Genomic DNA, 26828 nt, shown 5'->3' with positions numbered 1-26828 from the left:
ATTCTACTCCCATACGATATCACGATGATGTATTAGAGATCTACGAGAGATCTCCAACTTTTTTCTTCCTTTCCTCTCTCTCTCTCTCTCTCTCTCTATCGTCTATAATTCTTCTTCTCTGCGTCCAGATATTTAGGAGAGTTCACAAGATTGTCGACGGCCTTGATTATCGAGCCCTGAACCATTCCCCTGAATCACTCTGGACCCATTTAATCCTTGGACGGTCGATGGCCACGCGTTCCGTATTTGACACCGTATAGCGCGATTGCTTCTCTGCTACTCGTAAACTTCTCGTAAATGTTCCAGTAATTATACAACGCCCTGTTATTTTCATACGTTTTACGAGCAAACGTTTGGCCTCGATGGAAAGGACTGTATCTTAACTCGTAACTGCTGAGTAACTCGTAAATCTTGGGACGGTTGCATCGATTTCGAGAACGTAATGGCGGCGGCGATGGTGGGTGCCAGAGAGTTTCCATTCGACGCGAAAGATCGCGGCGAATGCTGTATTACATAGCCCGTAGGGATCTGCATTTCGTAATCGTGCAAACGAAGTTGGACCGGGCAAGGAGATTAAGTGGTATAATATCGTTGAATTCGTTTTACCGCTAATTTTCTTAATTTAAGGGATGCCGAGCGAACGTTCGAGATTTTAAAGGATGGGAAAACGTGTTTATCGTTCATTTGATAATGGGATATGCGATTTCATATAGGTTTAATTCTTGGTAGGTGTATTTATTATCGTGATTAAATTACATTATTTAAAGAATGGTTAATTAGTCGAGCAAATTATATTGAATAAATTACATTTGCTTAATGGAATATATCGATTTTAGAATTTATTTTAATTATGCATTTCGATTTTTTTTCTTTTCATATCAATTGAATCACCTTTATTCTCGTACTATTTTTTTTTTTATATCTCGTTCGTGAGCGCATACTTTTTAACAATTTTTATTATGGATCAACCAAGAATAATTCCCAAGAGGTTTCGAGAAAATTTTAAATTGCAGATTTCATGTTACTTTTTTCGCTCCTTGGTATTTCATTAAAATTTATATAACAAGGCTTTATTTAAGTTCAACGAATATTTGTTATTCGAGATAAGCGAAATGAAACAACAACGTTTAAAATAAAAAATCATAGCTTACAAAAAAAATCTTTGATCAAAATTCTATTCCTAAATCATTTCTTTTTTCCTCTTTTTTTTAATTCCATCTTTCAAATTATCATACACACGTACACGTTGTGTGTAAATATAAGATTACGTCACTCTATATCAAGGGTTGTAAATGTGTTAACTTCTCTTATCAGGTCAAGAAACGTTCGCCTTATCTCTTCGTACCCTTCGGGACTAACTCCGTGCGATAAACGCTCAGCCATGTACGAAACATCGAAAACGGCAGTCAATTTCCTCAAGAATCAACTGTTCCACTTACAAAAATTCAAAAATTCACGAAAAATCGTTTATCAAAAATCCAAAAATATATAACCTCGTCGAATTCGTATTAAATTAGTACGAGGCTCGAATATATCATCATCGTTCCGTAATGATAATCACTCTATCACGATATTTCAGCATATTCCCCGCGAAACCATGCGATGCTGTACCATGCCCTTTTGGCCTTTCGCAATGGGGACGAGGTCTCCGCGATCCTACCCTAGTTGCCCTATATACCGATATTGCAGCTTCGATATAAGCTTGTTCATCTTTGAAGCAGCGCGACAGCTGCGAAAGTAAACATCTGGCAGTTTTTCGCGTGAAATTGTGTCGATGCCGCGGTGCACGTCGCCGAAACATCGATACAGGGGCAATTGCTTGAAAACAACGGGGGCGAAAGGAAAAAACGAAGGAAAATTCGTCGCAAGGATTATAAAGGGAATTGACGCGTGAAACCGAAACCGAGGCTGCCGTTTCCACGTGAACAACCACGTTGGGAATGGTTATCGAACGTTATTGCTCTGCAAAATGACGTGTACGTACAGGGTGATACAATTCGGCCGAGGAAAATGATTTTACGGGTAAAAAGGTAAAGCCGAACATATAAAACCAGACGATTCTTTCCTTCCAATCCTTGTTTTCGAGTTAATCAAAGTGGAAATCTGATACGAGTGTACGATAACAGGTTGTTTTACGTGTTGAATACGATTTTATTTTGTTTATTTTAAAAATGATAGCATATATTAACAATGTAACAGTGAAAGTAACATTAAACAACACGTTATTTTACAAAAGAATTTTGATTCATGAATAATGCGTAATGTAAGACAGAATGGGGGAAAATTTTTCAAAACGAAGTTTTCATAAAATTCAAAAAAAACTAAAAAAAAACGAGATAATAGAACGTCGTCGAATTTTAAATATTAGAACTGAAAATTTCACTCTTTCTCGTAACGGTTTATTCGATAAGTTTTCCAACTTGCTCGAAGATAAGATTTCAAATTTTATTTACTTCTTTAGACAAACTTCCATTCTAGACGCTTCAATAATCATGAACCATCCTTGCTCGAAGAACTTTCTCGAGGAGGGGATGGTCGAAAAGAGGTCAGCGTTAAACAGTCGATTCGAGGAACGATCGAATTCTCGGCCAACTTAGACTGGATCCCCTGATCTTAAATATGTATTACACGCTGGCGTCCCTCGTCGCGTTGAAATTTTTAAGTTCTTCTTGTCTTCGAAGAAAAGGAAGTCGAACGATCCGCTCCGTTTAAACTTTCATTTCATCTTAATTATCCTTCTCGATTTCTTTTGTCGTCTTTCGTCTCGTTTCGAGATTATCCAAAACCAATGAAGAGAATTGAACGCCTATGCGTGAATTTATGCAAAATTCTCGTCTCTGAGGAAATTTTGAATTCGAATTTTCGTGTTTAATCCATTGATGGATGGCAATCGTCTTGTTGCCAATTGACGCGAGTTTCGTTCCCTTAGAGAGCGATATGGGAGTGCCCCATGATTCGAATATTTAATATAATACAGAATATTTCGTTGGAACATTGAATGGAGAATTGGATATATAAGACGCACGAAGAAAATAATTTTAAACGAGTTAATTCGTGGTTGCGTGCGCGTATGTGTTTGTGTTGGGGATTCGCAGTCTCGCGAAAGCTACTTTTAAGATCTTTTTCCTGGGTATAATTTGTAGGGGATTTTGCGGATGTTGTGGACGCAGGAAGGAAAATGTACGTAGTGCATGGGTCTTAATCTCTCGAGGCCCGTGAAAGATAAGGTTGATGGAAAAATTAAATAATTCAGAGAAGGATTTATGAGTCGTTTGTGGTATTGGGTACGCGTGTTAGTAGTTATTTAAAGGAATATTTAATATCGAAGAAAGAAATTGAAATAAAAGGTAAATTCCGAAAAGAAGATTTTTTTTTCCTTTATATTTTCAATATTTATATTCTACTCTTGTCTCAAAAATACGAAGGATATAAGATCGTTCTGTAATTCTGTATTTTCACAGAAGATGTATTTTTTTATGTATATCTGTCTCTCGAAAGCTAGTGAATTTTCAAACGTGTCGTCTATCTATTGATACATATATATAATCTTCGAGTAATCTTCGAGTAACTCTAAAAATTAAACAAAAATTTTTATACGAAAAATCTTACATTATATATCTCTAAGATAAAATTACAGATATACAATACAATAAAAATTCCACCAGCGATAAACCTGAAGATATTCGTTTAAAAATTTTGAACAAATTTTCAATTTTCAAAAAATTAACCGAACCTGAATCCGATCGGAGAACCAAATCTTAAAACCCACGAATCTATATCGAAGATTAATATAGCGCATACGAAGAGGACAGAGAATGTCCGTGAACGAAGTCGTGCCGAGGAGGTAATTTCCGGTTCCTTCGGATCCAAACGACGATGATGCGCGAAAGTAAAATCCATTCGTGGCTCTGGAAACTCGCCTCTGGAGGCGAGCGTTGAAGCGCTACAGATTCTCACCTTCGTTTCTAATTATAATTTAAGCCCGTCAGCTTATCCCCCTCCACTGCTCCCTTCCTGACCAAAGTTGTTGTTTCCGGAACACGGATCGTCCGACCGGAATATCATATCGCGCTCCAATTTCCTTCACCCTTCTCTCCCCACGCAAGATAAATCTACGTTTGAACCTGTTGCCACCTGACCAAGTCGTGTTCGAACGTCTAAGCTGATGGAATTTTGTCGAAGCTTAGCTTGGTGTTCGATAGTGTCGAAGTATCTTCGAGGTCAAGCCGTTTTATTCGAAGACGCTCGTATCGCAACGTGTTTCCAGGAAACACCGTCGATGGTAACGTTTAAATGGGATGTCCAGGAAGGAGATTTTTTCAGGAAATTTTGGCAATTCGTTTTGGAATTGAAGTATATCATTGAATTTTTCGACTTTCAATACTTGGAATTGGAGATTCGTAATCTTTTCGGAATTTTCAGAAGTCGATTTTTGATTTTGCATTTGGAATCGGATGATTTGTAGAATCTTTTTAGAATTTTCAGAAGAATCGTAAAGTTGGGATAACGGTTAGAAGAAGTAGAAATTAATCAATGGATATTTTTAATGAAATTTTTCAAATTCTTCAATATCTATAAATATCGATTCTCAAGATTGAGAATTGGAAATGAATCACATTTAAAGACTAATATATACATCAATTTTAATCGGAGAATATCTAATTCTACGTTATTTCTCAAATTTCGAAATGAAAAATTTGTTTTACACTTGTCATAACTTGATATATATATTACATGAATATAAAAAAAACGTTGAAGAGTATAAAAACAAGAGAAAAAAAAGAAGAAGAAATAAAATCTTTGCTCTAGCGATCAATGTACGCATAAATACAACAATACACAACAATATTCTCTCCTTATATTCTACGTAATGGATGATCGAAGACTGGTTTTAACTTTAAATCTACGACCATAACTGAAGAATGAAAAAAGAAATAGGGAAATAAAAAGAAAAATCGTAAACGTCGAGTTCAAAGAAGAGGTTTCGATTTTCTTCCAACTCAGTCTCGCAGGTCTTGCAAGTATTCATCGGATGACTAATATCGGCGTCGATGCCAGGCCGTCGAGGATAGGATGGAAGCGGATTGGCAGCGGAAGAGTGTAGGAGGGTTGATGGAGGGCGAGCCGAAGTCGGGTAACAGGGTTGTATCTAGGTGGCGCAGCTGTAGAAAATCGATACTTATCGTGTCCGACAAACGGCAGGCCAACTTTCCAGTACGCGGCTCGTGTGCACGAGGTAAACACGGCTCCCATGACAATTAGAATGGAATGATACGTGGAGAAGCGTCGACCAGTCCCCAATCATCATGGTACGTTCACGTAAAAAAAAAAAGAGAGAAACTGCTATGGACTGCTCGTATCGAGGACAAAGGAGGAGCCGACTGGTTTGACTGTGACTCGTGGACGAAACGACAACAACACGTTGACGTCGGATGTCGGTTCCAATTCGCGTGTACACTGAAACAGTGAAATTAAAATTAAAATTGATTCACTTCACGTAAATCATAATAATCGACGATATTAAATTGATGTTCGTTCGAATGATAAAAAAAAAACTATGGTTTCTTTTATGTATTACATGTGCAGTACGGTTTTGTGAATTACGCCCTCGAGCTGCTGGTTGTGAAGACCTTTGACAGCGAGACGTGGGAGGCGATAAAGTAGGTAAAACACGACGAGCGACTGTCTCGTCTCTTCTTCCTTTGCACTGTCTTCTTCGATTTTTTCTATTTCTTGCTGCCGCTGTACCGCTACTTATTGCACGTTCCAATGTTTGTCTTTTTTTCCCCTCTCCTTCCGTGTGTACAGAATAGAATAAATGATTGTAAACAATATGATAAGAATGGGTCTAATCCGGATGGGTTGGGGATTTCGATTAATCTTGTCGCCATCTGTAGAGGAGATCAAAAGTTGAGAGGCGAGAAGATGCTTTGCCAGACCACGTGGTATGTCTCCATGCTTGCCCAACTTTATTTTGCTCTAGTGTTCTGGTGTATATATATGTATGTATATATGTGAACATATCTGTAGCAGGGTTCGATGTATCCATGACCCGAATCCTTCGATTCTTTAATTGAAAATTCACTATCGAGGAGGAAGACTTTTCCTCTCGCAGTATCGATCTAGAAATTCATATTGAATTTTCTGTACAACGTGATCGTATATAAATCGATGAGATGATTGAATTTCCGATTTGGAAGAGTTTGATCAAGATTCGAATATGATTCTTGAAGGAAATTGCGTTTGGCGAATTTTGAAAAATTAGTTAATTTTTGAAGATTTGAAAAATTTTTCTTTTTTTTTATGTAAATGATAATTTTATGAATATACAAAAATTTCGTTTCTTTCCTTTTCTTTTTGTTGCAAATTTAACTGCTCATCATTGTTAATCTCGTTATATATTTTTATCATTGTTTCAATGGTTCAAATTAAATTGAGACAATGAGCTAAATGAAGGTTGAACGCATAATGACTCGCTCACGTATTTATCTCGAATATGGCTAATCAAACTTGAAATTGGCTGCAACCACGAAATCAGATACGTTTATAAAGTTATTAATGCTTTTATCCCATCCAATAAACGATCTCGTTATTCTATGATATATACTATTACCACATTCTAACCACCATTAAGAATCTTACCCAACCATCCCCTTAAATCCTCTTTTTCCCATTCAAATGCACTCAATGCAACTATTTTTATCCTTCGAGAATATCAATCACGTCCTCGCACCTATACTTGCATAAATCTTTTTTTATCGCTCTTAACAATCCCATTCATCCACAAAATAAATCTTGCCTATAAAATTAGTATACTCTCATATATTATACCCCCCTCCAAAAAAAAATTCTCTCCTATCGTAAAAAAGGAAAACACAACATAATAACTATGCCTGCTTATCCTGACTCGTAAAGATAGCGAGTGATCCATTTTCTCATGAAAGAGAAGAAGCCTTGAAAAATTCTTTCGTTTCTTTCATTGGATCAACAAGTTCGCCTAATACACTTTTGTTTATCCGATCCTTGAGGCCTATTGATTCAATCCACGAAATATTGGCACGGTTTACCGTGTGATTGTCGTAGTCCAGGGCCAAATTCTTAAATACTTTACCGTAGCGACTGCATAAACGTTTCGTTGTTTGTCGATCAAACATCTCCTCGAGGAATCGTTTGATACGCTTTATTTATTTGCCAAGAACTCAGCAACGCCATCTACCTAACCTAGAACGTTCGGGTTGCAAGTTTATGGATCAAGGAAGTCCGGAATATAAAAAGAATACGATCCATGAAGAGCTGAACTTTCTTTTTTCACGCTCATAACGGTGGAATTCCTTTTTCTGATCATACTTTTAAAAAGAAAAATGGTTACGGGTCCCTTTTTAACTTTTTTTTTCTCGTCGTTTTATTTTTTGTTCTTTTTTTCTCGTGAATTGCCTCGAGAAATTTATAAAGAGAGAAAAATAACGAAAGAAAACAAGAAGGCTGCTTGGACAGGTTTATGCACCGTGAACATGACTCGACAAAGTATGTGAAATTCTTAACCGTTTCCGGATGTATGACCTTTCTTCGCGGTATCCGCGCGATTTCGAAGTTTGAGGAAGTTTTGTTATTGCGAAAAGTTTCCAGCACTAGCCTTCTTTGAAACATTCTGTATATATTTTATAAAAATAATTTCTATGCGATTCCATCCTCTGTATTTATACGAAACGTAATATATTTTACATACTTCAAGATTCGTTCTTCAATGACACGTTTTAATAAAAATGGATTCTGCTTATCTTTATTTTTTTTAAAGTAACAACATAACTGTTTCCATTTGTTTCACGCGGAATCTATTTGTCAACTTTCTTTACTTTTTCCATTTAAGTGATGAATAATAGTGGAATGTCGTACTTTCATTCGAGCTACCATTTCTCTTATTCTCTTGTGAAATAGTATCAACATTTCTCTTCAAACTAAATCATCGATATTATTTTCCGAGTTTCCATTTGATTCATTTTTTTTTCTTTTAATGAAAAAAAAATGGTCAACTTTGAGTTTCGCAAAACTAATTTTAACTCTCACAACGATGTAATCTACGATCAATCAAAGGAACAATATTTTTCTCTCAAACTCGTACACCTTATATAAAAATGTTTTAAAACGTATCAATCTAATTACAACAATTATGTTTGCTTGGCTTTGAGGTGTATAATTATTTTTATTTCACGGTTTGTGTTTCGATACGTACAATCGAAAAATAATGCGATTGGTCAACTATCCATTCGTGATTTGCTGAGATTTAATTGAAGCGATCGAGAAACACTTAATTTATCCGAGAATTTATCGTTGAGTCAAGATTATCGGTTGATTATGCAACGTTGTATGAATGTTTGGCTTCCGTGCTTTCATGGGAATGGGCGTGTACATTAGCGAGCTGCTATCAGGATAATTATTATTAGCCGAGATCGGCTGTGCGCGGCTGTGTTCGTTACCATTTTATTGGAGCATTTTTATTATATAAACCATATTTCAGGTTTATTTCGTTTTATCAGCTATTATAATTAAGAACGATAACGAGTGAATAAAATTTCGTTACGTTGAAATGTATGAGCAACGCGTTTAATAATTTATTCGTTCTTGCTTAATTCTGAATGATTGAAGAAATAATGATAATAATTCTTTGCCATTTAACGATACGGGATTATTATTAATATGCAATTGGGATTATTATTAATACGTACATTAATAGTGACGATTGATCGTATAATGTATCATGCAATTATTTATCATTAAATGTAATATTTTATTTTTAACGATAAAGGTAAAGTTATTTTATCTTTTGTAATTTTTATTAAATATTGTAATTGTAATTTTCATTTCACCCTTCATATTTTATATAATATGATTAATTTAATTTAAAAAATTCGCAATTTAAGAAAAAAAGAAATAAGAATAAAATAATGCTTTGATAAAAATAATCTTTTTTCTATAAAAACGAACAAAATATCCTTTTATTAAAGTTTTAAAAATAGTATAATCAATATGATTTTTTTTTTAAATAAAATGAAGTGGTGGTATGACAATGTCTCGTGAAGATAATAATGTTTGTCGGAAATAATGCGAGAGATACAAAAATGTGGGTTAAATCCGAGTAGGTATATAAGATACCACGATGACTCTTAAAACGGAAAAGGGGTCACTTTGATTGCCCTAAATGACGTTTCGTTGCCACAGTGTTCGTAAATTGTGAGTGAATTTCTGAGATCCCATTGCGTTTCGAAAATTACGATCGAGCTTTTTTCACAAAGTGCAATGCAAAATGCAAAATTTCGATCCAATTATTAACAAACGTTATCAAAAAATGACAAAGACTTCTATTCTTTATTACAAAAAATAAGACTTCGAAATTATTTCTGTATTATCTCTTTTTCGATTTAATTATAATATAATTAATTTACTCTTTTTAAAAAGTTACTTCATAATTAATTCAGCATATTTGAATACAGATCATACGAAATGATATGAAAAATAAAATAAAATATTGGAGACGGAAATATTGTTTCATTTGTATCGTTATATTTTTTTTCATTTCAAATTTAAAAGATTATAATATTGTATTGTGAAGAAAGAGAAAAAAATATTAAAATTAATATAATAAATTATTAAACGAATTTATTATTAACATAACAATACAATATGTATAATTATTAAAGACGAATTAATAATTTTCGTCGATGGTTACGAGCATCAGCAAGTTATATGAAAATGCTGCGCGGAGTGACAGCTCATATCCATGTCAAACGACGAAGTGCCTTTAGACTGCACTTTGTAAATTTAAATGGAAACCACCACGAGCGTCAGGCAACCTATTAAAATGCTTGGCTTTTAGCTGCTAAGAAGTATTTACTTTGTCCAACGCGAAACTAATTAATTTCCTGTTATGCCCCATTCCCAAGTTGAAGCGTTTCGAGGTGAAAGAAAAAAAAATAAAAAGAAAAATAAACTTTAACTAGATTATGATATATTTTTTTTTTTTTAATTTTAAAAGATCGCACTCAGTCGATAGAAAATAAAAAGGTTTGGTTAATCTAGCTTCCGAAACTTTTATAAAATCGATACTTGATTTCTTGTATTTTGTTTTTATTTGGAAACTGGCAATTAATATTTCATTGCATCGTAAATTTTTTAGTATCCGAAAGAAAATATCTGTAAAAAAAAAATTCTGTATATAAAATTCACGAAATGGAAGTTCTTCTCTCGCTTATATTTTTCTAGCGATCGCCTACGTCGTAGTAAATCGACAAATTTTAAATTTTCAAAATTTCTTTTCATTAGGTTAAAAATAAATCTATCCTTGCCGATTTTCATCTTTTTCCAGGAAAGAAAAAAAATAATTTTAATTTTCATCCTATGCATTCTAATTTCTTTTTAATATTTCAATAAATGTTACTTATAATTGAAAATATAACTATTAATGAAATTAACTTAGATTGAGTTTGAAAAGCGTGACAAAGATTTTTTTAATTAACCAATCTATTGGCTAAAAAATTTCACTTGATATTTATTTCAATTATTTATTCAAGAAAATTTAAAGAATATAAGTTGAAGGATTATAAGAACATTATATATAAAAAAGATTAGATATTATGTATGCATGATAAAAATAAAATCATCGTTAATAATTTGAAATAAAGATTAATTTTCATTTATATTCTGTTTGTACAGAAAAGATGCCGCCGTTAATATGGAAGGACAGTTTCTGGTTCGCCAGATATATGATGACGAAATTACGTATAACATTATATCGGCAGCTGTCAATCGGCTCAGTACGTATTATTATATAAACATATATGTCTAGCATTAAAAATTCATTTATCAAAAATTATGAAAGAAAAGGTACAAATGAAAATATGAAATATCTCAATAATAATTTTTTATTTGATGTTAAATCTTTTCACAAAAATCTCTCTTAATTTTATTAAAATTCTTGACTTGTATCCAAACAATTGCTTTTATCTCTTATTTTTTCTTCAATTTCTTTCTAATATGCTCAACTAAATTTTTAACAATATTTATTTTTATTAACGTTATCAAAGTCTATCAAGTTTTCTTTGCAATTTATTATTGTTGTTCAAATTTTCTTTTCAACGTTTAATTCAATTAAATTTTTAAATATTCTTCTTTATCTTCATCTACATTAATTACATTATAGTGTAATATTCATGAATACCAGATTAAAGGAAAATGTTTCCTTAACGTAGTTTAATTTTCAAGAACAATTTTGCTTTAATATTAGTGAAAATGAGATAAGATATTTAATAAAGTTAAATATCTTATGCAATCATAATGAACAGATGTTATCACTTGTAATAGATGTTATAATTACACAATTATTAAACAAATATTCCTTTGATTTATTAAACACAATTTCGTATTCCATTTATATCAATTATTTTTATACATTTTAAATTTAAGTTATTTAGTTACTCTAAAATTGATGATTTATGTATCATTAAACAAATACAATTCTCTTTGACAAATTGAAAAAAAAAATATATCAAGCGTGCAAGTCGATATTATTATCATCGCATTCAATCTCAACTACAAAAATAGAAAATTTCACTGAATCTTCATCTCAAACAAAAAGAAAAAAAAGGAAGAAAAGAACACAAAGTAGCAGTAATAATAATAATACTATATCCTTCGATATTGGACCATAAATCGTTGACTAGAAGAAAAGAAGAAAGAAGAAAAAAAAAAGGAGGAGCAATCCCCAGGAAAGCTTCACCCCAATAATCTCTCCCGACGAGCAATTTGTCGCGAGACATCGATGTGATCTCGGGTAATTTCTTTTCTGTACGAGAAAATCGTCATTCCCTCTCAGATACATGTATGTATGTATATATGTACATCCGAACTGTATTTCTCTAAAAATTGTAATTTCCTCGATCAAGACCTGTGTCTATGTCTTTGACACCCGTTTAACGTGCTCATTCAGATCTCGAAATCGAATTTTTACACGCGAGATTCCTTTTCGGGATCGTCTCAGAATTGACGATCGTCAATTTTTACATCTTTAAAAAGAAAAAATAAAACTTCATTTATCAAAACATTATCAAAATGTGTTGTGAACTCGTCAATTTCGACGATATGTATTAAAAAAAGAACGTGCAATCTAATTACGATTCAGCATCCCGCTCGAAGAGAGTTCGAATTTCATGCGTTTCTTGCATCCCCAACAATGCAATTTTCTTTTAATTTTTGAAAATTTCCCAGATATACCGGCGAACGAGATCCTCGAGCTGTTCGGCCGGATGTTCTTCGAGTTCTGCCAGGACTCGGGCTACGACAAGATTCTTCAGGTGCTCGGGGCTACGCCCAGGGACTTTTTACAGGTAAATCTGCCACGAGCCGCGACCATTCACTTTCTTACGGAATAAGATTGGCCACCTGGTAGACCGTGTCCGGGATTCCCGCGATTCCATTCGGATCGCGGTGAAAGTTTTCTAAAAAGATGACACGTAGGTAGATCGTCGTCGTTCGTACGTGTTACGTACGTACGGTGTGGATGTTCCGTTACGCAATGAGCGATGGATTGCGCAAAAGAAAAGAAAAAAGAAAATTGGATAGAAATTATGGACGAGGTGAAACTTACCGTGCGACTGTTCATTTCTTTTTTCTTCTTTTTTAATTTTTTTAAAAATTTTCGAAAGGAGGAAGTCTTGAACATATCAAAATCGTGATATGTTGCTTCGTTTATGGATTTTTTTTTTATTTACTTTAGAAAAGAATTTCAGAGATTATTTAATTTCTCTATATTGAATCTTTTCTTTAAAAAACGAGAACTTTAAATTAAGCTGATTAATTCTTATAATCTATTTGAAAATGGATATTTAAAGAAAAACGTATTGATTTAAATAGTAATTTTATAGAATATAAAAAAAAAGAGATAAAATGTAATAAATATTACTTGTTGAATATCACAATATAACATTGATTAAAAATTTATATAGATAATTACAATTATAATTACATCTCGATGTGACTACCTTAATACCCATCTCTTTATCGAAATCTATGCAGAACACGTATATAAATAACACGAAAAACACAATGAATTTTCATCTTTTCCACCAATTATAAATAATACCATGTAGCCCAATGAATTGAACAAATCACGCGCAGAATCAGATTTTCATTTTTTCACAATCACACGATACGAATGATTAAAAATTCTACGTCATTTTCTTTTTCACGATCTTACTATGACGGAGGATCTTCAGAACTTTCAGACAGCAAGCGTGCCAATCGAACAATTTGCATCCGTGTAACGCGCACGGTCAGTGTTCGCGATCGTGTGGCGTGCATTTCAGAATCCAACGCACGATTCGTTCGAGGGAAACGCGTCGCCCCACTGATTGCGGCAACCTCTGGTTGAATGAGCAAACAAAAAGCGCGTAAACTCGTTCGTGTGGTCGGAATACGAAACGGCGGATTATTGCGAAGGCTCGGTCGTGGAAAATGTTTTTGTCGCGCCTGCTCGATGAATTATTGTGATTTCTTTATGGAGTTTCAGCTTGGTGAATGATCGACTTGTTTTTCACCGAGCTATGCCAGGTGGAATCCATCGAGGTTAAGTATATGGAACAGGGCGATAAATGATACTTGCATTAAGTAAAAAAATTGTGTGCATAAAATTATCTCTTCTTTTGCTTTTCTTTTCTTTTCTTTTCTTTTTTTTCTATAGAATTTTTTTTCCTGCAGATAATCGATCTGTGTGTATATTGGAATTTAAGTTGTTTCATAAGTAAGAGAAAATTACTTATTTTTTTTTTTTAAGTGAAAATGGATAAAATTATTTCTTCTTCTTGTTTTTTTTATTTCTATTTATTCTTTCTTTTTTCTATAGATAATTGGATATAAAAAAGGAAAGGATTGAATTTAAATTGTGTTATAAATTAAATAAATTTTTATAAAAGATGAGAATGTGATCATATTTTTTAGATTTAATCATTTTCTTGCTCGATATAAGTAATTTTCAATATGAAAACTAGGTTGTTCTGTAAATTAATTTTTAACAAATGGTACATATAGATATAAACATAGGAAGAAAAAAGCAATGGTGATTACTTACTTTTTTTTTCAAATTCATTTACCATTTTCTTCTTTCTTTTGAGTAATTGAAGATACACGAAAGTATGAAATGTATTTTAAAAGTTAACGTATATTTGTATTATAACGATAAAAGAAAAATTTATTCGTTTAATCAAAAGGCAATCGATTGTCTTGTTTAAATTAATTATAGATTCACGAATTCTGGTTAATATCTCTATCGTGTTTAGATATTCACATCAAAGCAGCTGCCTTTGCCATGATAAACGTACGGTTTTGTTTTCATATAATTACGAAAAGCATATATATACATACGTGCTGTATCCAATGATACAGAATCTCTATTTAATCATACGCGTGTATCGTTTCCACAATCGATGTACTTTAAAATAAAACTCTACAGGAGGATAATTTCGTAATCAATATGCAACATCAATGCACTGAAAAAATAAATATATATATATAATTTTAATTCTACATTACAATTACTACATTACAATTCTATTAAATTATACTATATATATATTGTTCAATTTTTTATCCGTTCCTTTTCGAATTCAATTTTCATTTATAATACATTCACGTTTATAATTAATACGCAATTGTTATTTATTTTACCATATAAATTACGCATCTAATTATTATTATTATTATTACAATTAATACATTTATATTAATTTTAATATTCAATTGCTATTAAATTTTCTATCGATTAAAATCATCCACGATTCTCATTATCGTATCGTATTCTATTTCGAATCGAAGCTCGCTTGCCAGTAAGAAACTCGGTTCACGATGAACGAGCGCGGTGCGATTAGCAAGCGGAATGTCACCGTGGAACGAGATTATTATCGTTTTTCCTTCGCGGGGTTTCATTTCCGGTTCTCTCTCTTTCGAGCGTCACGTACGAACAGTTTGTTCTCGTCACGTCGTTCCCTCGAAATTTCACGTTTCTTCTATCGTAACCCCCTTCCTCCCTCTTCCTCCCCCCTCGAGATATCGCGGCAGACGCATCTACGATCGAAATTAACGGCGCAGAAATTGAATTGGAAGCGCGCGTTAACGAGTATTACACGGCGAAACGACGCGCATTGATCAGGTGTGGGCATGATCGAAACGCAAAGTGGCAATCGAAAACAAATTAGGGGTGTAAGGGGGGGAGGCCTTGTTCCACTCCGCCCCGGATAATTGTGAGAGTAACGGATAAATTGACATCGAGGGAAGGGAGGAAGAGGGAGGAGGCTATGCAACGTCATTTAATTACAGAACTTGGACGCCCTTCACGATCATTTGGGCACCTTGTATCCGGGAATGAGGGCGCCCTCTTTCCGATGCACCGAGAGGCCCGAGGATGGCGCGCTCATATTACATTATTACTCCGATCGACCTGGATTGGAACATATCGTGATCGGCATAGTTAAGGTATTTTTAAGGTTGAATAAGAATATCAAATTGTAAGCACAGTGATGAAGGATGAGAATTTTTGGAAATTTTCCAGAGTCGTTTGGAAATGTAATTTTCCTTTCTTCCCGTTACGAAGTTTTTATAAGTTATTATATTTTCTAGTGAAAATACTCAATGTTGATGCGATTATAGAGGTGAATTCAGATTTAGACAGATTTTATAATTTGGATACGTTCTAATTTACTGAAATTGTTCGATTTGTTTCCAAACGTTCAGCAATTTTGTAGATTTTTAAAAAAATGACAGAGACTCATTCGACAAGCTGCATCATAAAATTCTATTCTTTATTACCGTGGTTTCTATTATTAATATTTAAGGAGAAAGAAGTTTATTGAAATTGAGAGAGAGGAAAAAAAAAGTATGAAAGTGAAAATACGCGTTGATGATAATCAGATACTACAGCAACGATCCTCTCAAAGCTTTGCTATTTATAGATAGAAACAAGATGCTAACTTTCATCACTACGTATAATACCAGTCACGGTATATTATTTTTATCGGTCAAAGTTAAGCGGGTGTTAAGCCGATCTCAACTTGTGCTATTTAATTTTCAATCTAACAAATTCGTTCAGGTTGTAACGAAGCATGATTAAACGAGTTATAACTTTTATCGGCCGTAGACCGTGGCGAAAAAGCTTCACGGCACGGATATAGAGATGCGAATATTGAAGACAAAAAACGAATGTGATCACGTGCAATTTTTGATCACGAACACGTCCGGCCCTGGGGTCGTTTCAAACCCCATGATTGCAGAACTCGAGACTTTATCTGTCGGTGAGTAATACATTTTTATATGAATGTCGATTTTCTCTCTGAAAGAAAAGAAAAAAAAAAATTTGATTACAATCTGAGGCAAAATATTTTTTATTAAAAAAAAAAAGCAAAATGTATAATATTTGAACATTTTTCAAAATTGGAAAGTGATTTTTACACTTATATTAGTCAATTTCCCTTTTTAAAAGAATTTTCTACTGTATTTTGATCGAGAGAAAATACTTTTTATCAAAGAAAGGATAAAATTAAAGCGTATAATATTTACACCGTAGAAGATAGACTTTTTTCAAAGCAGTGTAAGCTTGTTAAAAATATCGTTAAATATTGCAGAGCCAAAAGTGAGTCCAATGACGTTCTGCCGAGTTTTTCCATTCCATCTGATGTTCAACCGGGACCTCATCATCGTTCAAACTGGATGCACTATAACACGAGTTATACCTCAAGTATGCTCCGGTAATTGCAAGTTGAACGACATCCTTCTTACCGTAAGTTTGAACAATTATAACTTGTATCAAGGATGCATGAAGCGCTGCCAATATCTGTGCCACTTCAACCATGTAAATTGACATTTATCAAATCTTGTTCAAAGTATCTTCGAATATGTATGCAGAACGTTTGTAACCATACAGGATAATATTCGTAAACACAAATTTCGTTACGGATATTAACTTTGATCTAACCATCCGTTTCATCCGGAATAAATAAATATTTGGACATTGATGAAGAATACGTTGAATATCTAATAACATTTTGTATATATAATATAGCATAATTATCATTATTAATTATTGTAATAATTAACTCCTAATTATTGTATTTTTTTATCGAGCGATTCAAATTTTAGAAATCCAGTTGAAAAGAGAGAAAAATGACAAAATAATTTTCAATTAATTTTCTTTATACTTGCATGACGTTATATACTATATGATTTTAATAAACAATTTTATTCTAATATTCGATTTTGTTACATTAAGTGATATAAATTTGGAAATCAAGAATTATAGATTTTCTAAAAAAAATACTACTGATACCTTCTGCAATTGACCCATTTCTTTTATCTCGAGTAATAAATTTGAAATAAATTTGACGTAATAAAAGAGCCATGTCTTACGCTATCAGATTTATACGATTTCCCCCTTTTTTAGTTCTCCATTTTTAGTACTAAAACGATAAAATAAAAGAATCAATTCACGATGTAACATCCGAAGTCACATGCTACACCCAAGCTTTAATCACTTCATAAACTTATCAAATTTAAAAAATATATATATAATTTCTATTAAAACATACATATTTAAAATTTTTCTCAGAAATATACGTACATATAAAGTTCGTAACGAAGTAGCACGAAATGTCAGTTCAATCCCAACATCGCGAGCTTCGTTTCATTTCAGACACCAGCGCCGACCTCTGCTTTTATCCTCGAAGCATCGCATTAGGACCACGAAATTGCATTATCGCCGCCCACCAACGATATAATTTGCGTGGATTCATGCACGCGTAATCGTATATCTTTCAAATGCGGTTTGTTTCGAGCGACATATTGGATACGCGCGCCGTTCCAACAGTACCGTTTAACTTCATTTGCATTTGCACGCACGCGTCTAAGCCCGCGCCCATGATCAATTATCCGTTCATTATTAGTTCTCGATCGTTGTTGGTATTCCAGGACGACACCTTGAGAAATCGAAACGAAATCCCGTTGCACGTGCATCGATACGTATGCACGGGATAAAGCGGTTCGAGATTCTTGGCGATTGATTGATCTAAATACGTGTTTACGTGCATACGCCATTATCCTAGTACAATGACTTGAAGAGAATTAAGACGGTCAATGGTAATAGGATTTCTGTTAATTAGAACGACGTATTCTGCTAAATCATTTTTTGTGAGATTTGTACTTACAGATGTGATAATAGAATTTCTGTCGTTCAAAGTTATTGATAAAATAATTTTTATTGCATAAAATTTCTGTATGCATTGTAGAAATATGTTTTTACGTGATTTGTTATGAAAGTTTTCAATTCGAAAATATTATGAATATTTGATATATCGTGAAGTAAATTTGCAGTTTTGTTGCCCTAGGTCAGGCCACATTTAGAATTGACATTCGAGAACATTCTGTCACACATAAATACGGTTTATGTGTTGCGAACGAAGAAGGGCGTGATGCGAGTCGACGCTTCGGAAGAATATTCGTATCTACGTTTAAAAGTCAGTATATATTTTTAATGGATGCATTATTTAATAATCATTCAATTAAAGAAATGACATACATCATTTCTAATATATATATATTTCTTATTATTTTTGTTTGATTAAAATTTAAAAATATCAATTTTGATATCACACGCAAGATTGTTACTTTTCCAGGGGCAAATGTTGTACATACCTGAGTCAGATCTCGTCACCTTCCTTTGTTATCCTAGCGTGATGAACTTGGACGACCTAACCAGGTAAAAATTTATCTTATCATCTATTCGTTATTAAATTCAAATCCCAAGATTCGAGCAGGTCGTACGAAAATTTGAGCTCGATTAAAATTACAAATATACTGATTCGAAGTAAAATTCGTCGAATGATCGATCATTAACTCGAATTCAATCAAACTGCATAATCAAACGTTGGAGTGGCTCTGTGTGCAGGAGTCGATTTCACGCGTTTAACGCATCAAACTCGGGCCGTTTAACGAGACTCGTTTCTCTTGGACACGTTAGCGCGACCTCGATTTATTAGAAATCGAAGAGGCACGATCGTTCGCATTCCACGATTCCATTAAACAGCCGATAATGCGAAAATTCACCGTCTCGATCACCGCCGATAATTATATCGCGTGGATTGATATCGCTATTCGCGGGGCCACGTTGATCCCTACCGCGTTGCAATTATCGAATAGTTCCTAAATTGAATTTCAATCAAACCGGATAACACAGCAGTGCGAACGTGTGATCAATAAACTGGTAGTGGGCCTGTTGTTGCGTGTTGCGTTTGATGACAAATGTTTGAAAATTTATAAAACGCGCGATAGCACGACAGTTTGTCAGTACAAATGGCAAGATTAATGGTCTATGAGAGAAACGTGAGAATATTATAATTATATTATAATACGTAATTTTTTTTATTATTCTATTAAAATTTTCTATAAAAAATTTTTATTTTTCTATTTTTCTTTGAATTTAGTATTATAATTTTAGAAAGAAATTTAGATTTTTCATCTATCCTTGATCTTGTTCTTCTTGAAATCTCACCTCTCATTTTCATTAATTGAATATCTTGACGTACACTAACGTATCTCATTTTCAATCTTTTGAAACATTTATAGAAAAGTATTTTCTATGATATAAAATATAGAATAACGATACAGACGAATTTGAAATCTCACGTTTATTAGTATCGTTTAATAAACAATCTTTAATCTGTAAATATAAATATCATTACACTCTTGTCGAATTATAAGGAATATTTTATTTTTATCACTTTTTATTATTTTCCAGATTTTGAATATCAAACAATTAACGAAATATAAATATCTCATCTTAAAAATGTTTTAATTTCATAAATTATAATACTTCTTAGATACTTTAATATTTAATATCAGAAAAGAGGCGATTCTTTTTACCAAGAGATTTATATTATACCTACCCACGTACACAGCATGAAATATAGAATTGAAAGAACATCTCGTCGCGAAATACAAGTACTTACGTAACAGCTCTTGTTATATACCCTGAAATAAGACAATGGTAATAGGTATCTTCTTTCTAGTAGCAAGAAATCCGTATATATATATAAAGCTTAACCTAATGGATCTGATAGCCATCGAAGACAGAACACGGCATTCTAGGTCGTTATCGTAGACATATTTAATCGCTAGTGAAGTTTCCCTATTAATTCATCGTAACGTAAATTCCCCTATCTTTGCGTGGAAAATATTTGTCTCGGATGAAATAAAGGATATACATACACAGGCTATTCGATAGATATCGAATCGACGACTCGCATAATTACACCCATTCTAATGTCTGCCGGAGTCCTATTAGTCGCATAAATTCCCGTCACGCCGCCACCGAATTGCCTCTGTTCGAATAATCTTCACCCTTGTTATTCTCCCGATTCTCTATCTTTCTTCCACTCGAATACCCTCTACTTCGTCATCTTCTACTTCTCATCTCCTCCATTTTGCTTGCTATTCGGCAAGGAAGAAAATGCATGAGATAGTCGTCTGTCTGTCGTACATTCCGACCGAGGCTCTCTCTCAACCTATTATTTCGACCCTTTTATGCAATAAACTCATCTAACTAAATTTTGGATTACAATAGATGTCTCTTTTTATTTACACGTCAATAAAGTTTTAATATCAATTGTTATTATTATCAATATACTTGTGATTTGTAAAATTTTATCAATAATATTTAAAACTGTCTAATTCAATTTAAGATAATTACCAATATTATTAATTTCCTCGATTTTCTCGATTTTTCTGGAAATCGAATGCGGATCACAAATTCTGATGGTGCTTTGCTTCGCCATTTTGATCCTCGTTCGAAATTACATCTGCGCAATTTTTCTTCTTCATCCTTCTTCTTATGATTGACGAATAATTTCCAACATTCTTGAATTTAAATGATGCTGATTTTTTTAAAATATATATTCAGCAAATTAAAGCGTTAAAATTAAAGCGTAATCGAGTTGGCCCTCGTTATTTTTATATCGTCGAGTTTCTTTTGTGAGAAAAAGGCGGTGACTTGGCCCTTGAGACGATTAGATTAGACGAGAATTATGTTACTCCGGATAGATTACATTCGTGTTTTGTGGGAAAAATTACATACACATGAGGGGATAAATTTTCTTTGGGAAAATACCGACTGGTTCTTTGATTACACGGAACGTATGTATGTATGTATGTCGGGGCTGGTTATTTCGTTTCAAACGAATCTCAAGGGTGGATTCTTTTACCGCGTTGTCGCGCAACCTGTACTCACCATTATCGCGAGTGAGAGAAGAATGATGAATTATACATCGGGGATGATTGAATGCTGAATCTCGAATGAAAATGATTAGAAGCGTCGGAGAGATAAATTGCGTTAAATTTAAAACTATCGTTCTTCAGGAATAAACGTCGTAAATATTGTTTAACGCGGGGAAGATCGTATTAAATGTTTTATCGTATAATTTTTATCAGAATTGTTGAATTTTTCGAATTGTTACTTGATCATTTAATTCTTTCTGTTATTAGTTGAAAAATTTAAAAGTTTATTTATTATGTTTTGAAATTGTTGTTAAAATTTGATATTATTCAAACTTTTATCGATCAACGGAATTGAGATTTCTTATGGAAAATTATTTAAATTATTCTGATATTGAAATTAAAAATATTTGGATTTATTCAAATTAATTAAGCCTTTACTCTATGAAATCATTTGTGGAAAAAGAGAACATTTCTTAAAACTCTTGAGTTACCAGTTGATATTTCATATAATTAGTAGAAAAATAAAATTAGAGAACAAATGGATTCTAGTGCAAAAAATTAATATTACCTTTATATCAAATCTAATTTCAATTTAACAATGTTCCTAAATATTCCTTTTATATTTTTATACAAATCAATCCTTCTTCTAGAATCCATTAGCTTTATTTTTTGTCTTATCACTTTGTAATAATTCCATTATTTACGTTATTTCCAAATTTTTATTCCTTCTGATCATCGGTCCTATTTTTTAGTTTTCCAAGTACGATATTTTCTGCACTGTTCCTGAATGATTTCTTATTATATTTTCACACAAAACAACGCCTTCCTGTAAATCTACATTTTATTTTTCTGTAATTGTCAGGCGAAGCTTGTACCTGAGCGACATCCCCCTTCACGACGCCACCCGAGATCTCGTACTGATGTCGGAGCAATTCGAGGCTGATTACAAATTAACGAGAAACTTGGAATTGCTTACCGATAAATTGCAACAGACGTATCGCGAGCTCGACGGCGAGAAGCAGAAAACCGACAGGTAAGGATTTCCGTCCGTGTAATTTTCTGATTAAGGAAATCCCCATTGGCCTCGTTTGCCATTTATCCTGACGCAATTCTCCCGGAATCGAGTTTTCCGTCGTTGGAGTTGCTTTCTTGACAGGATACTCTTTCCCACCGGAAATTGGATCCCACCTCCTTCTCTCTCTCTCTCTCTCTCTCTTTCCCTCTCTCTTTTTTCTCACCTTCATCGAGAAATTATGATACTTTTTTTTCTTTTTCTTTTTTTTTAAACCTCCGCCTGTTTCGACATCTACCTATAAAACTGTCGTTGACACGATCGTTACACTCGGATGCCTTCTAATCTGGGAACGAATTTATCTTGGACGGTGTGTACGATGAATTTAAAGCGATTGTAGGTGAGGAAATTGAAATTGTCCGGGAGAATGAATAGATTCGGGGGAAAAAGGGGGCGAACGAAAAGAGGGTTGAAATGGTAGAATTAGTGGAATAAATTTTTCGAATTTATTCGAATGAAATATATATACCTATAATAATGTAGTTTATTAAATGTTTCGATAGAAAGTTATTGAGAGAGAGAGAGAAAGAGTCTGATATTTTTTTAAAGCGATATGCAAGTTATTTTTATCGTGATTTTTCTCATATCTTCAATATTGAGAGTATTTTTGCATTGCAGAAGAAAAATGAAAAAAAAGTATTTTATATATCTTCAAAGTATTAATATTCCACGAATTCTTTTTAGTTTCTGGTCGAATTTTTTTGTTTTAATACTGGGATCAAATAGAAAATGTGGATTAATATTGAATCGCAGTTGCATTTTTCCACCTGTTGCCTTGTGATGCATTGCGTGCGTTGAAACCAGGTCACTCTGCACAAAGAATTTCCCGTATATAATCGAATATATATCTGCTACGCAATCATATTAAAAAGAAAATTGTATTAAAAATATCGCCTGTTTGCCAGAAAATAGAAAGAAAAAAAATTGCTAATGCTTTATTACACATATTCAGTCTATTTAATTTTGTTATTAATTAACTATCATATGCACGAAATATAAAATAGCGTATCTTAATATAAATTATATTAATCTAATTTACGAAAAGAGCATTAGAGCATCAACATGATAAATATTGTACAGACGAATGGTTTTCCAATGTATTAACTGAGCATGACAAGTTTATCAGTATCTCCAATATATCTCTTCACGTATGATAGGTTTAACATGCAAAACGAAACAATATGTTTTCCTTTCCTCTAATATTTGAATATTTCGTTTAACTTCCTTTCAAGATTCGTATACAACATTAAAATATCATGAAACTATATAACAAGTTTCACATTAAAAAATTTTCAAAGATTATTCACATCTAAAAAAAATCAGAGAGAAAAGAGGAAAAAACAGAACTGATTACTTCGTTTCGCTAAATCAATTCCTCTTCCCAACGACAATTCTAAGATAACTTGCGGATCGTGATTGAAAGGAGTTGCATTTTAAAAGTTGTTCCCGCGTTTCACAGGTTGTTGTACTCGGTGCTACCCATTTCCGTGGCGAACGAGCTCAGGCACTCGAGGCCAGTTCCGGCGAAGAAGTACGACTGCGTGACCCTGTTGTTCTCTGGAATCGTGGGCTTCGGGGCCTACTGCGCCGCTCACACGGACTCCAGCGGTGCGATGAAAATCGTCAACATGCTTAATCAGCTGTACACCGCGTTCGACGTGCTCACTGATCCGAAGAAAAATCCGAACGTGTACAAGGTAAGCATTTATTTGCACGTAACATATACATTTATTTTTGAAAATATAAAATATTCAATTATAAATATATACACGTGTTATTAAAATATTAAAAAGATCTCCTTATAAAAAATTTTGTTTCTCTGTATTTAATGGCAAAGACAATTTTGGTTTCTCGCCGATATGCGAATTTAAAGTAAACGATTAACAATGCTTGTGGATCCATTGAAATGGAATCCATTGAAATATGGCTCGATTCGCTGGAGGTAATAATATGGAAAGTGCATTTGTACGGTGTAACGTAAAATGCTTATGGCCACGTGTATTTTTGAAAGGCGCTCTCGCGTTGGAAAGAAAGTTTTCTCATAACACGTGCCGTTTAAAATGCATTAATAAGAGGTTGGGAGCGAGAAAATACGAACGATACCCGTTGTTAGAAATATCGGTTGTTTTAAATAATAATGTATATTGGAACGAGAGAAAACTTTTATACGTCCCTTAAGACTTCCTTTTATATGGCGAACTTGACTGTTTGGTCGTGAAATTCAAAACTATATTACAACATGGAAATTATCCTTTATATATATTGCAGAATATCTGAATTCTTCTTTTTCCCTTTTTTCGAATAATTCGTAACAAAATGTTTAAGATACTCATATTTTTTACATGGAAATCTATTATCCATCGATGATCATACGATTTCTGAGAGAGCAGATCCTAAAACTTAATAATCTAAAAATCATATCAATATAATTAATCATCAATTTGAATTCAAAACGGATGTTCACCGATACACCATCCGCTTCCTTCCTTCGAAGGAGATGAATATTTCTATGAATTTTATTTTGGCAAAGACTCCGTTGAAACCAAGATTCACGTATAACTATTATACACCCGACAATGGATATATTTGAATTTACGAGAAGGCTTGTTAGCACTGATCCACTTTGGTCGGACTAGGTCGAAACTGTTGGTGACAAATACATGGCCGTGAGCGGATTACCGGAACCATGTCGTTGCCATGCACGATGCATCGCTCGTCTCGCTTTGGATATGATGGATCTAGCCGCGGACGAAGTGCAGATCGATGGCGAGCCAGTGGTAAGCCTCCATATTTTTTTTATGCACCCGCTTTGCGGCTTTCAATTTTTATGTTTGCATCCGCTCGAATGATCATCCTATACGGGAAACGTTTATCATCCTCGTGTTTCCAACTTTACGATCGATATTCCTGAATTCGAAAATGAAACGAACTTTTTTTTTTTCACATGATAATGATAAAATTTCGAAAGCTTAGTTGAAAATGATGATTGTGAAGTGACAATAGTAATTAATAGGTGTATCTGTTGAACGTGGATATTTTTTTCATTAATATTTTTCAAATCTTTATATACTTCTCATTGACGAGCAATATGTTTAAAACTTGACGAGTTTTTTATCATTTATTGTTAACGTTTTTTTATATTAATTCAATATTAATTCTTCAATTCTCAATTGGATCATAGATAATCAAGAAGCGTTCAAGTTTAAGTTACTCAATTTTCAAATATTTAATTTCGTTTCGTATTTTGAATTATATAGAATACAGAAGATTATTAACTATATATATATAATAATACCCAATAGGTTTATACATTTATTTATGAATTTTTTAAATCGTTTACTTTTAAAATCTTCGTATTATTATATTTTTCTACAAACATGAGAAACATGTAAACATATTTTATAAATTCTTAGCGTGAAAGCTAACCTACTGTCTAACAGTACTGTTAATTAAGTATCTTAAAATTGTGTAACCTCGTTCAAATCTATCATAAACTCTTGTGGTCCCGTACGATGTCTCGATCTGCCCATCTTAATCATCATCGCTATTTATTTTCCATTTCCTTACTACCTTACGATAATATTTCTGTAAAAAAAAAAAAAAAAGAAAAAGAAAAAAATTAACGAAACACCAGTTAAAAGCAATTCGTTTTATTCATTCATCAAACCAAACGCTTCCTCATTCCAACGCTTTCCACAACTACGTCAAACGCGGCACTCATAATTCACTCATCATATCTCAAACATGTTTGTCCCCGGTCAACAGACCGATTACACGCCACAAGACACTTCTAAGTGAGTTAAACGTTGACTTTTCAATCCCCTCCTGGAGGAGGAACTGCACGGCACGAGGGACAGGCCAGATCTCCTCGTTCTTGCATTCGATTACTTAGAACCGTAGAAAGACTCTTGTTTCTCCTTCCTGAATACCGTCTCCTTCCTGTTCCTGCGCCGTGAAAGCTTCCGCCGTACGTGACGCGAATTCTCATCGCCTCTTTTAAGAAGAGGTCCCTCCCCCTCTCCCTCATTCACGAAACGTGATCATTGCCCCGCAGAAAATCACCATCGGGATCCACAGCGGGGAGGTCGTCACCGGTGTAATTGGGCATCGTATGCCCCGTTACTGCCTGTTTGGAAACACCGTGAATCTGACCAGCCGAACCGAGACAACGGGGGAGCCCGGTAAAATAAACGTCTCCGAGGACGCGTACAGGTAACAAAGTTACGTTGACCCGTTTAATTTGTGATAATTAGGGACCATTTTCGAAGCTCGACCGGGGGAAAAAACGGTACATAAACGGAAGAAACGAAGGTTGGGGCGAGGAGTGCCCTGCTTCGAATCGTAAGCGGTTTATTTTACGCGAGGCAAACTTTTATCGAGAGCCGACTCGGGACTTGGTTTGTTTGTTTTCTTCTTTCTTCTTTTTTCTTTTTCTTTTCTTTTGCTTTTTCAAAAG

At 33.7% G+C, this 26828-nt stretch overlaps 1 protein-coding gene and 1 long non-coding RNA gene across 3 annotated transcripts in view; one reads left to right on the top strand and one right to left on the bottom strand.

Annotated features, from left to right (window-relative positions):
- Positions 1-4623: 4623 nt before the first annotated feature.
- Positions 4624-5956, bottom strand: LOC133666367 (uncharacterized). The gene is made up of 2 exons (XR_009830458.1): positions 5579-5956; positions 4624-5457 (listed from the first exon to the last, which is right to left on the bottom strand). It is a non-coding gene; the product is annotated as an uncharacterized LOC133666367 (long non-coding RNA).
- The window catches only part of LOC107993799 (guanylate cyclase soluble subunit beta-1), a 29808-nt gene continuing 8131 nt past the window's right edge, over positions 5152-26828 (top strand). Inside the window, exons 1-13 of one of the 2 annotated variants that reach the window (XM_017050419.3) lie at positions 5152-5309; positions 5587-5660; positions 10708-10808; positions 12259-12377; positions 15361-15516; positions 16178-16331; positions 16662-16816; positions 18417-18545; positions 18705-18787; positions 22163-22333; positions 23832-24069; positions 25009-25149; positions 26427-26584. In XM_017050419.3, the coding sequence (XP_016905908.1) occupies positions 5307-5309; positions 5587-5660; positions 10708-10808; positions 12259-12377; positions 15361-15516; positions 16178-16331; positions 16662-16816; positions 18417-18545; positions 18705-18787; positions 22163-22333; positions 23832-24069; positions 25009-25149; positions 26427-26584 (1682 nt within the window). In that variant the 5' untranslated portion in view covers positions 5152-5306. Of the gene's footprint in view, positions 5310-5586; positions 5661-10707; positions 10809-11393; positions 11825-12258; positions 12378-15360; positions 15517-16177; positions 16332-16661; positions 16817-18416; positions 18546-18704; positions 18788-22162; positions 22334-23831; positions 24070-25008; positions 25150-26426; positions 26585-26828 lie in introns of those variants that run through there. The other variant, XM_017050421.3, reaches the window with a different exon arrangement.

This window comes from Apis cerana, linkage group LG6 (assembly GCF_029169275.1).
Source record: "Apis cerana isolate GH-2021 linkage group LG6, AcerK_1.0, whole genome shotgun sequence".
NCBI classification, from domain to species: domain Eukaryota; kingdom Metazoa; phylum Arthropoda; class Insecta; order Hymenoptera; family Apidae; genus Apis; species Apis cerana.
This window is presented reverse-complemented; position numbering and strand designations above follow the sequence as displayed.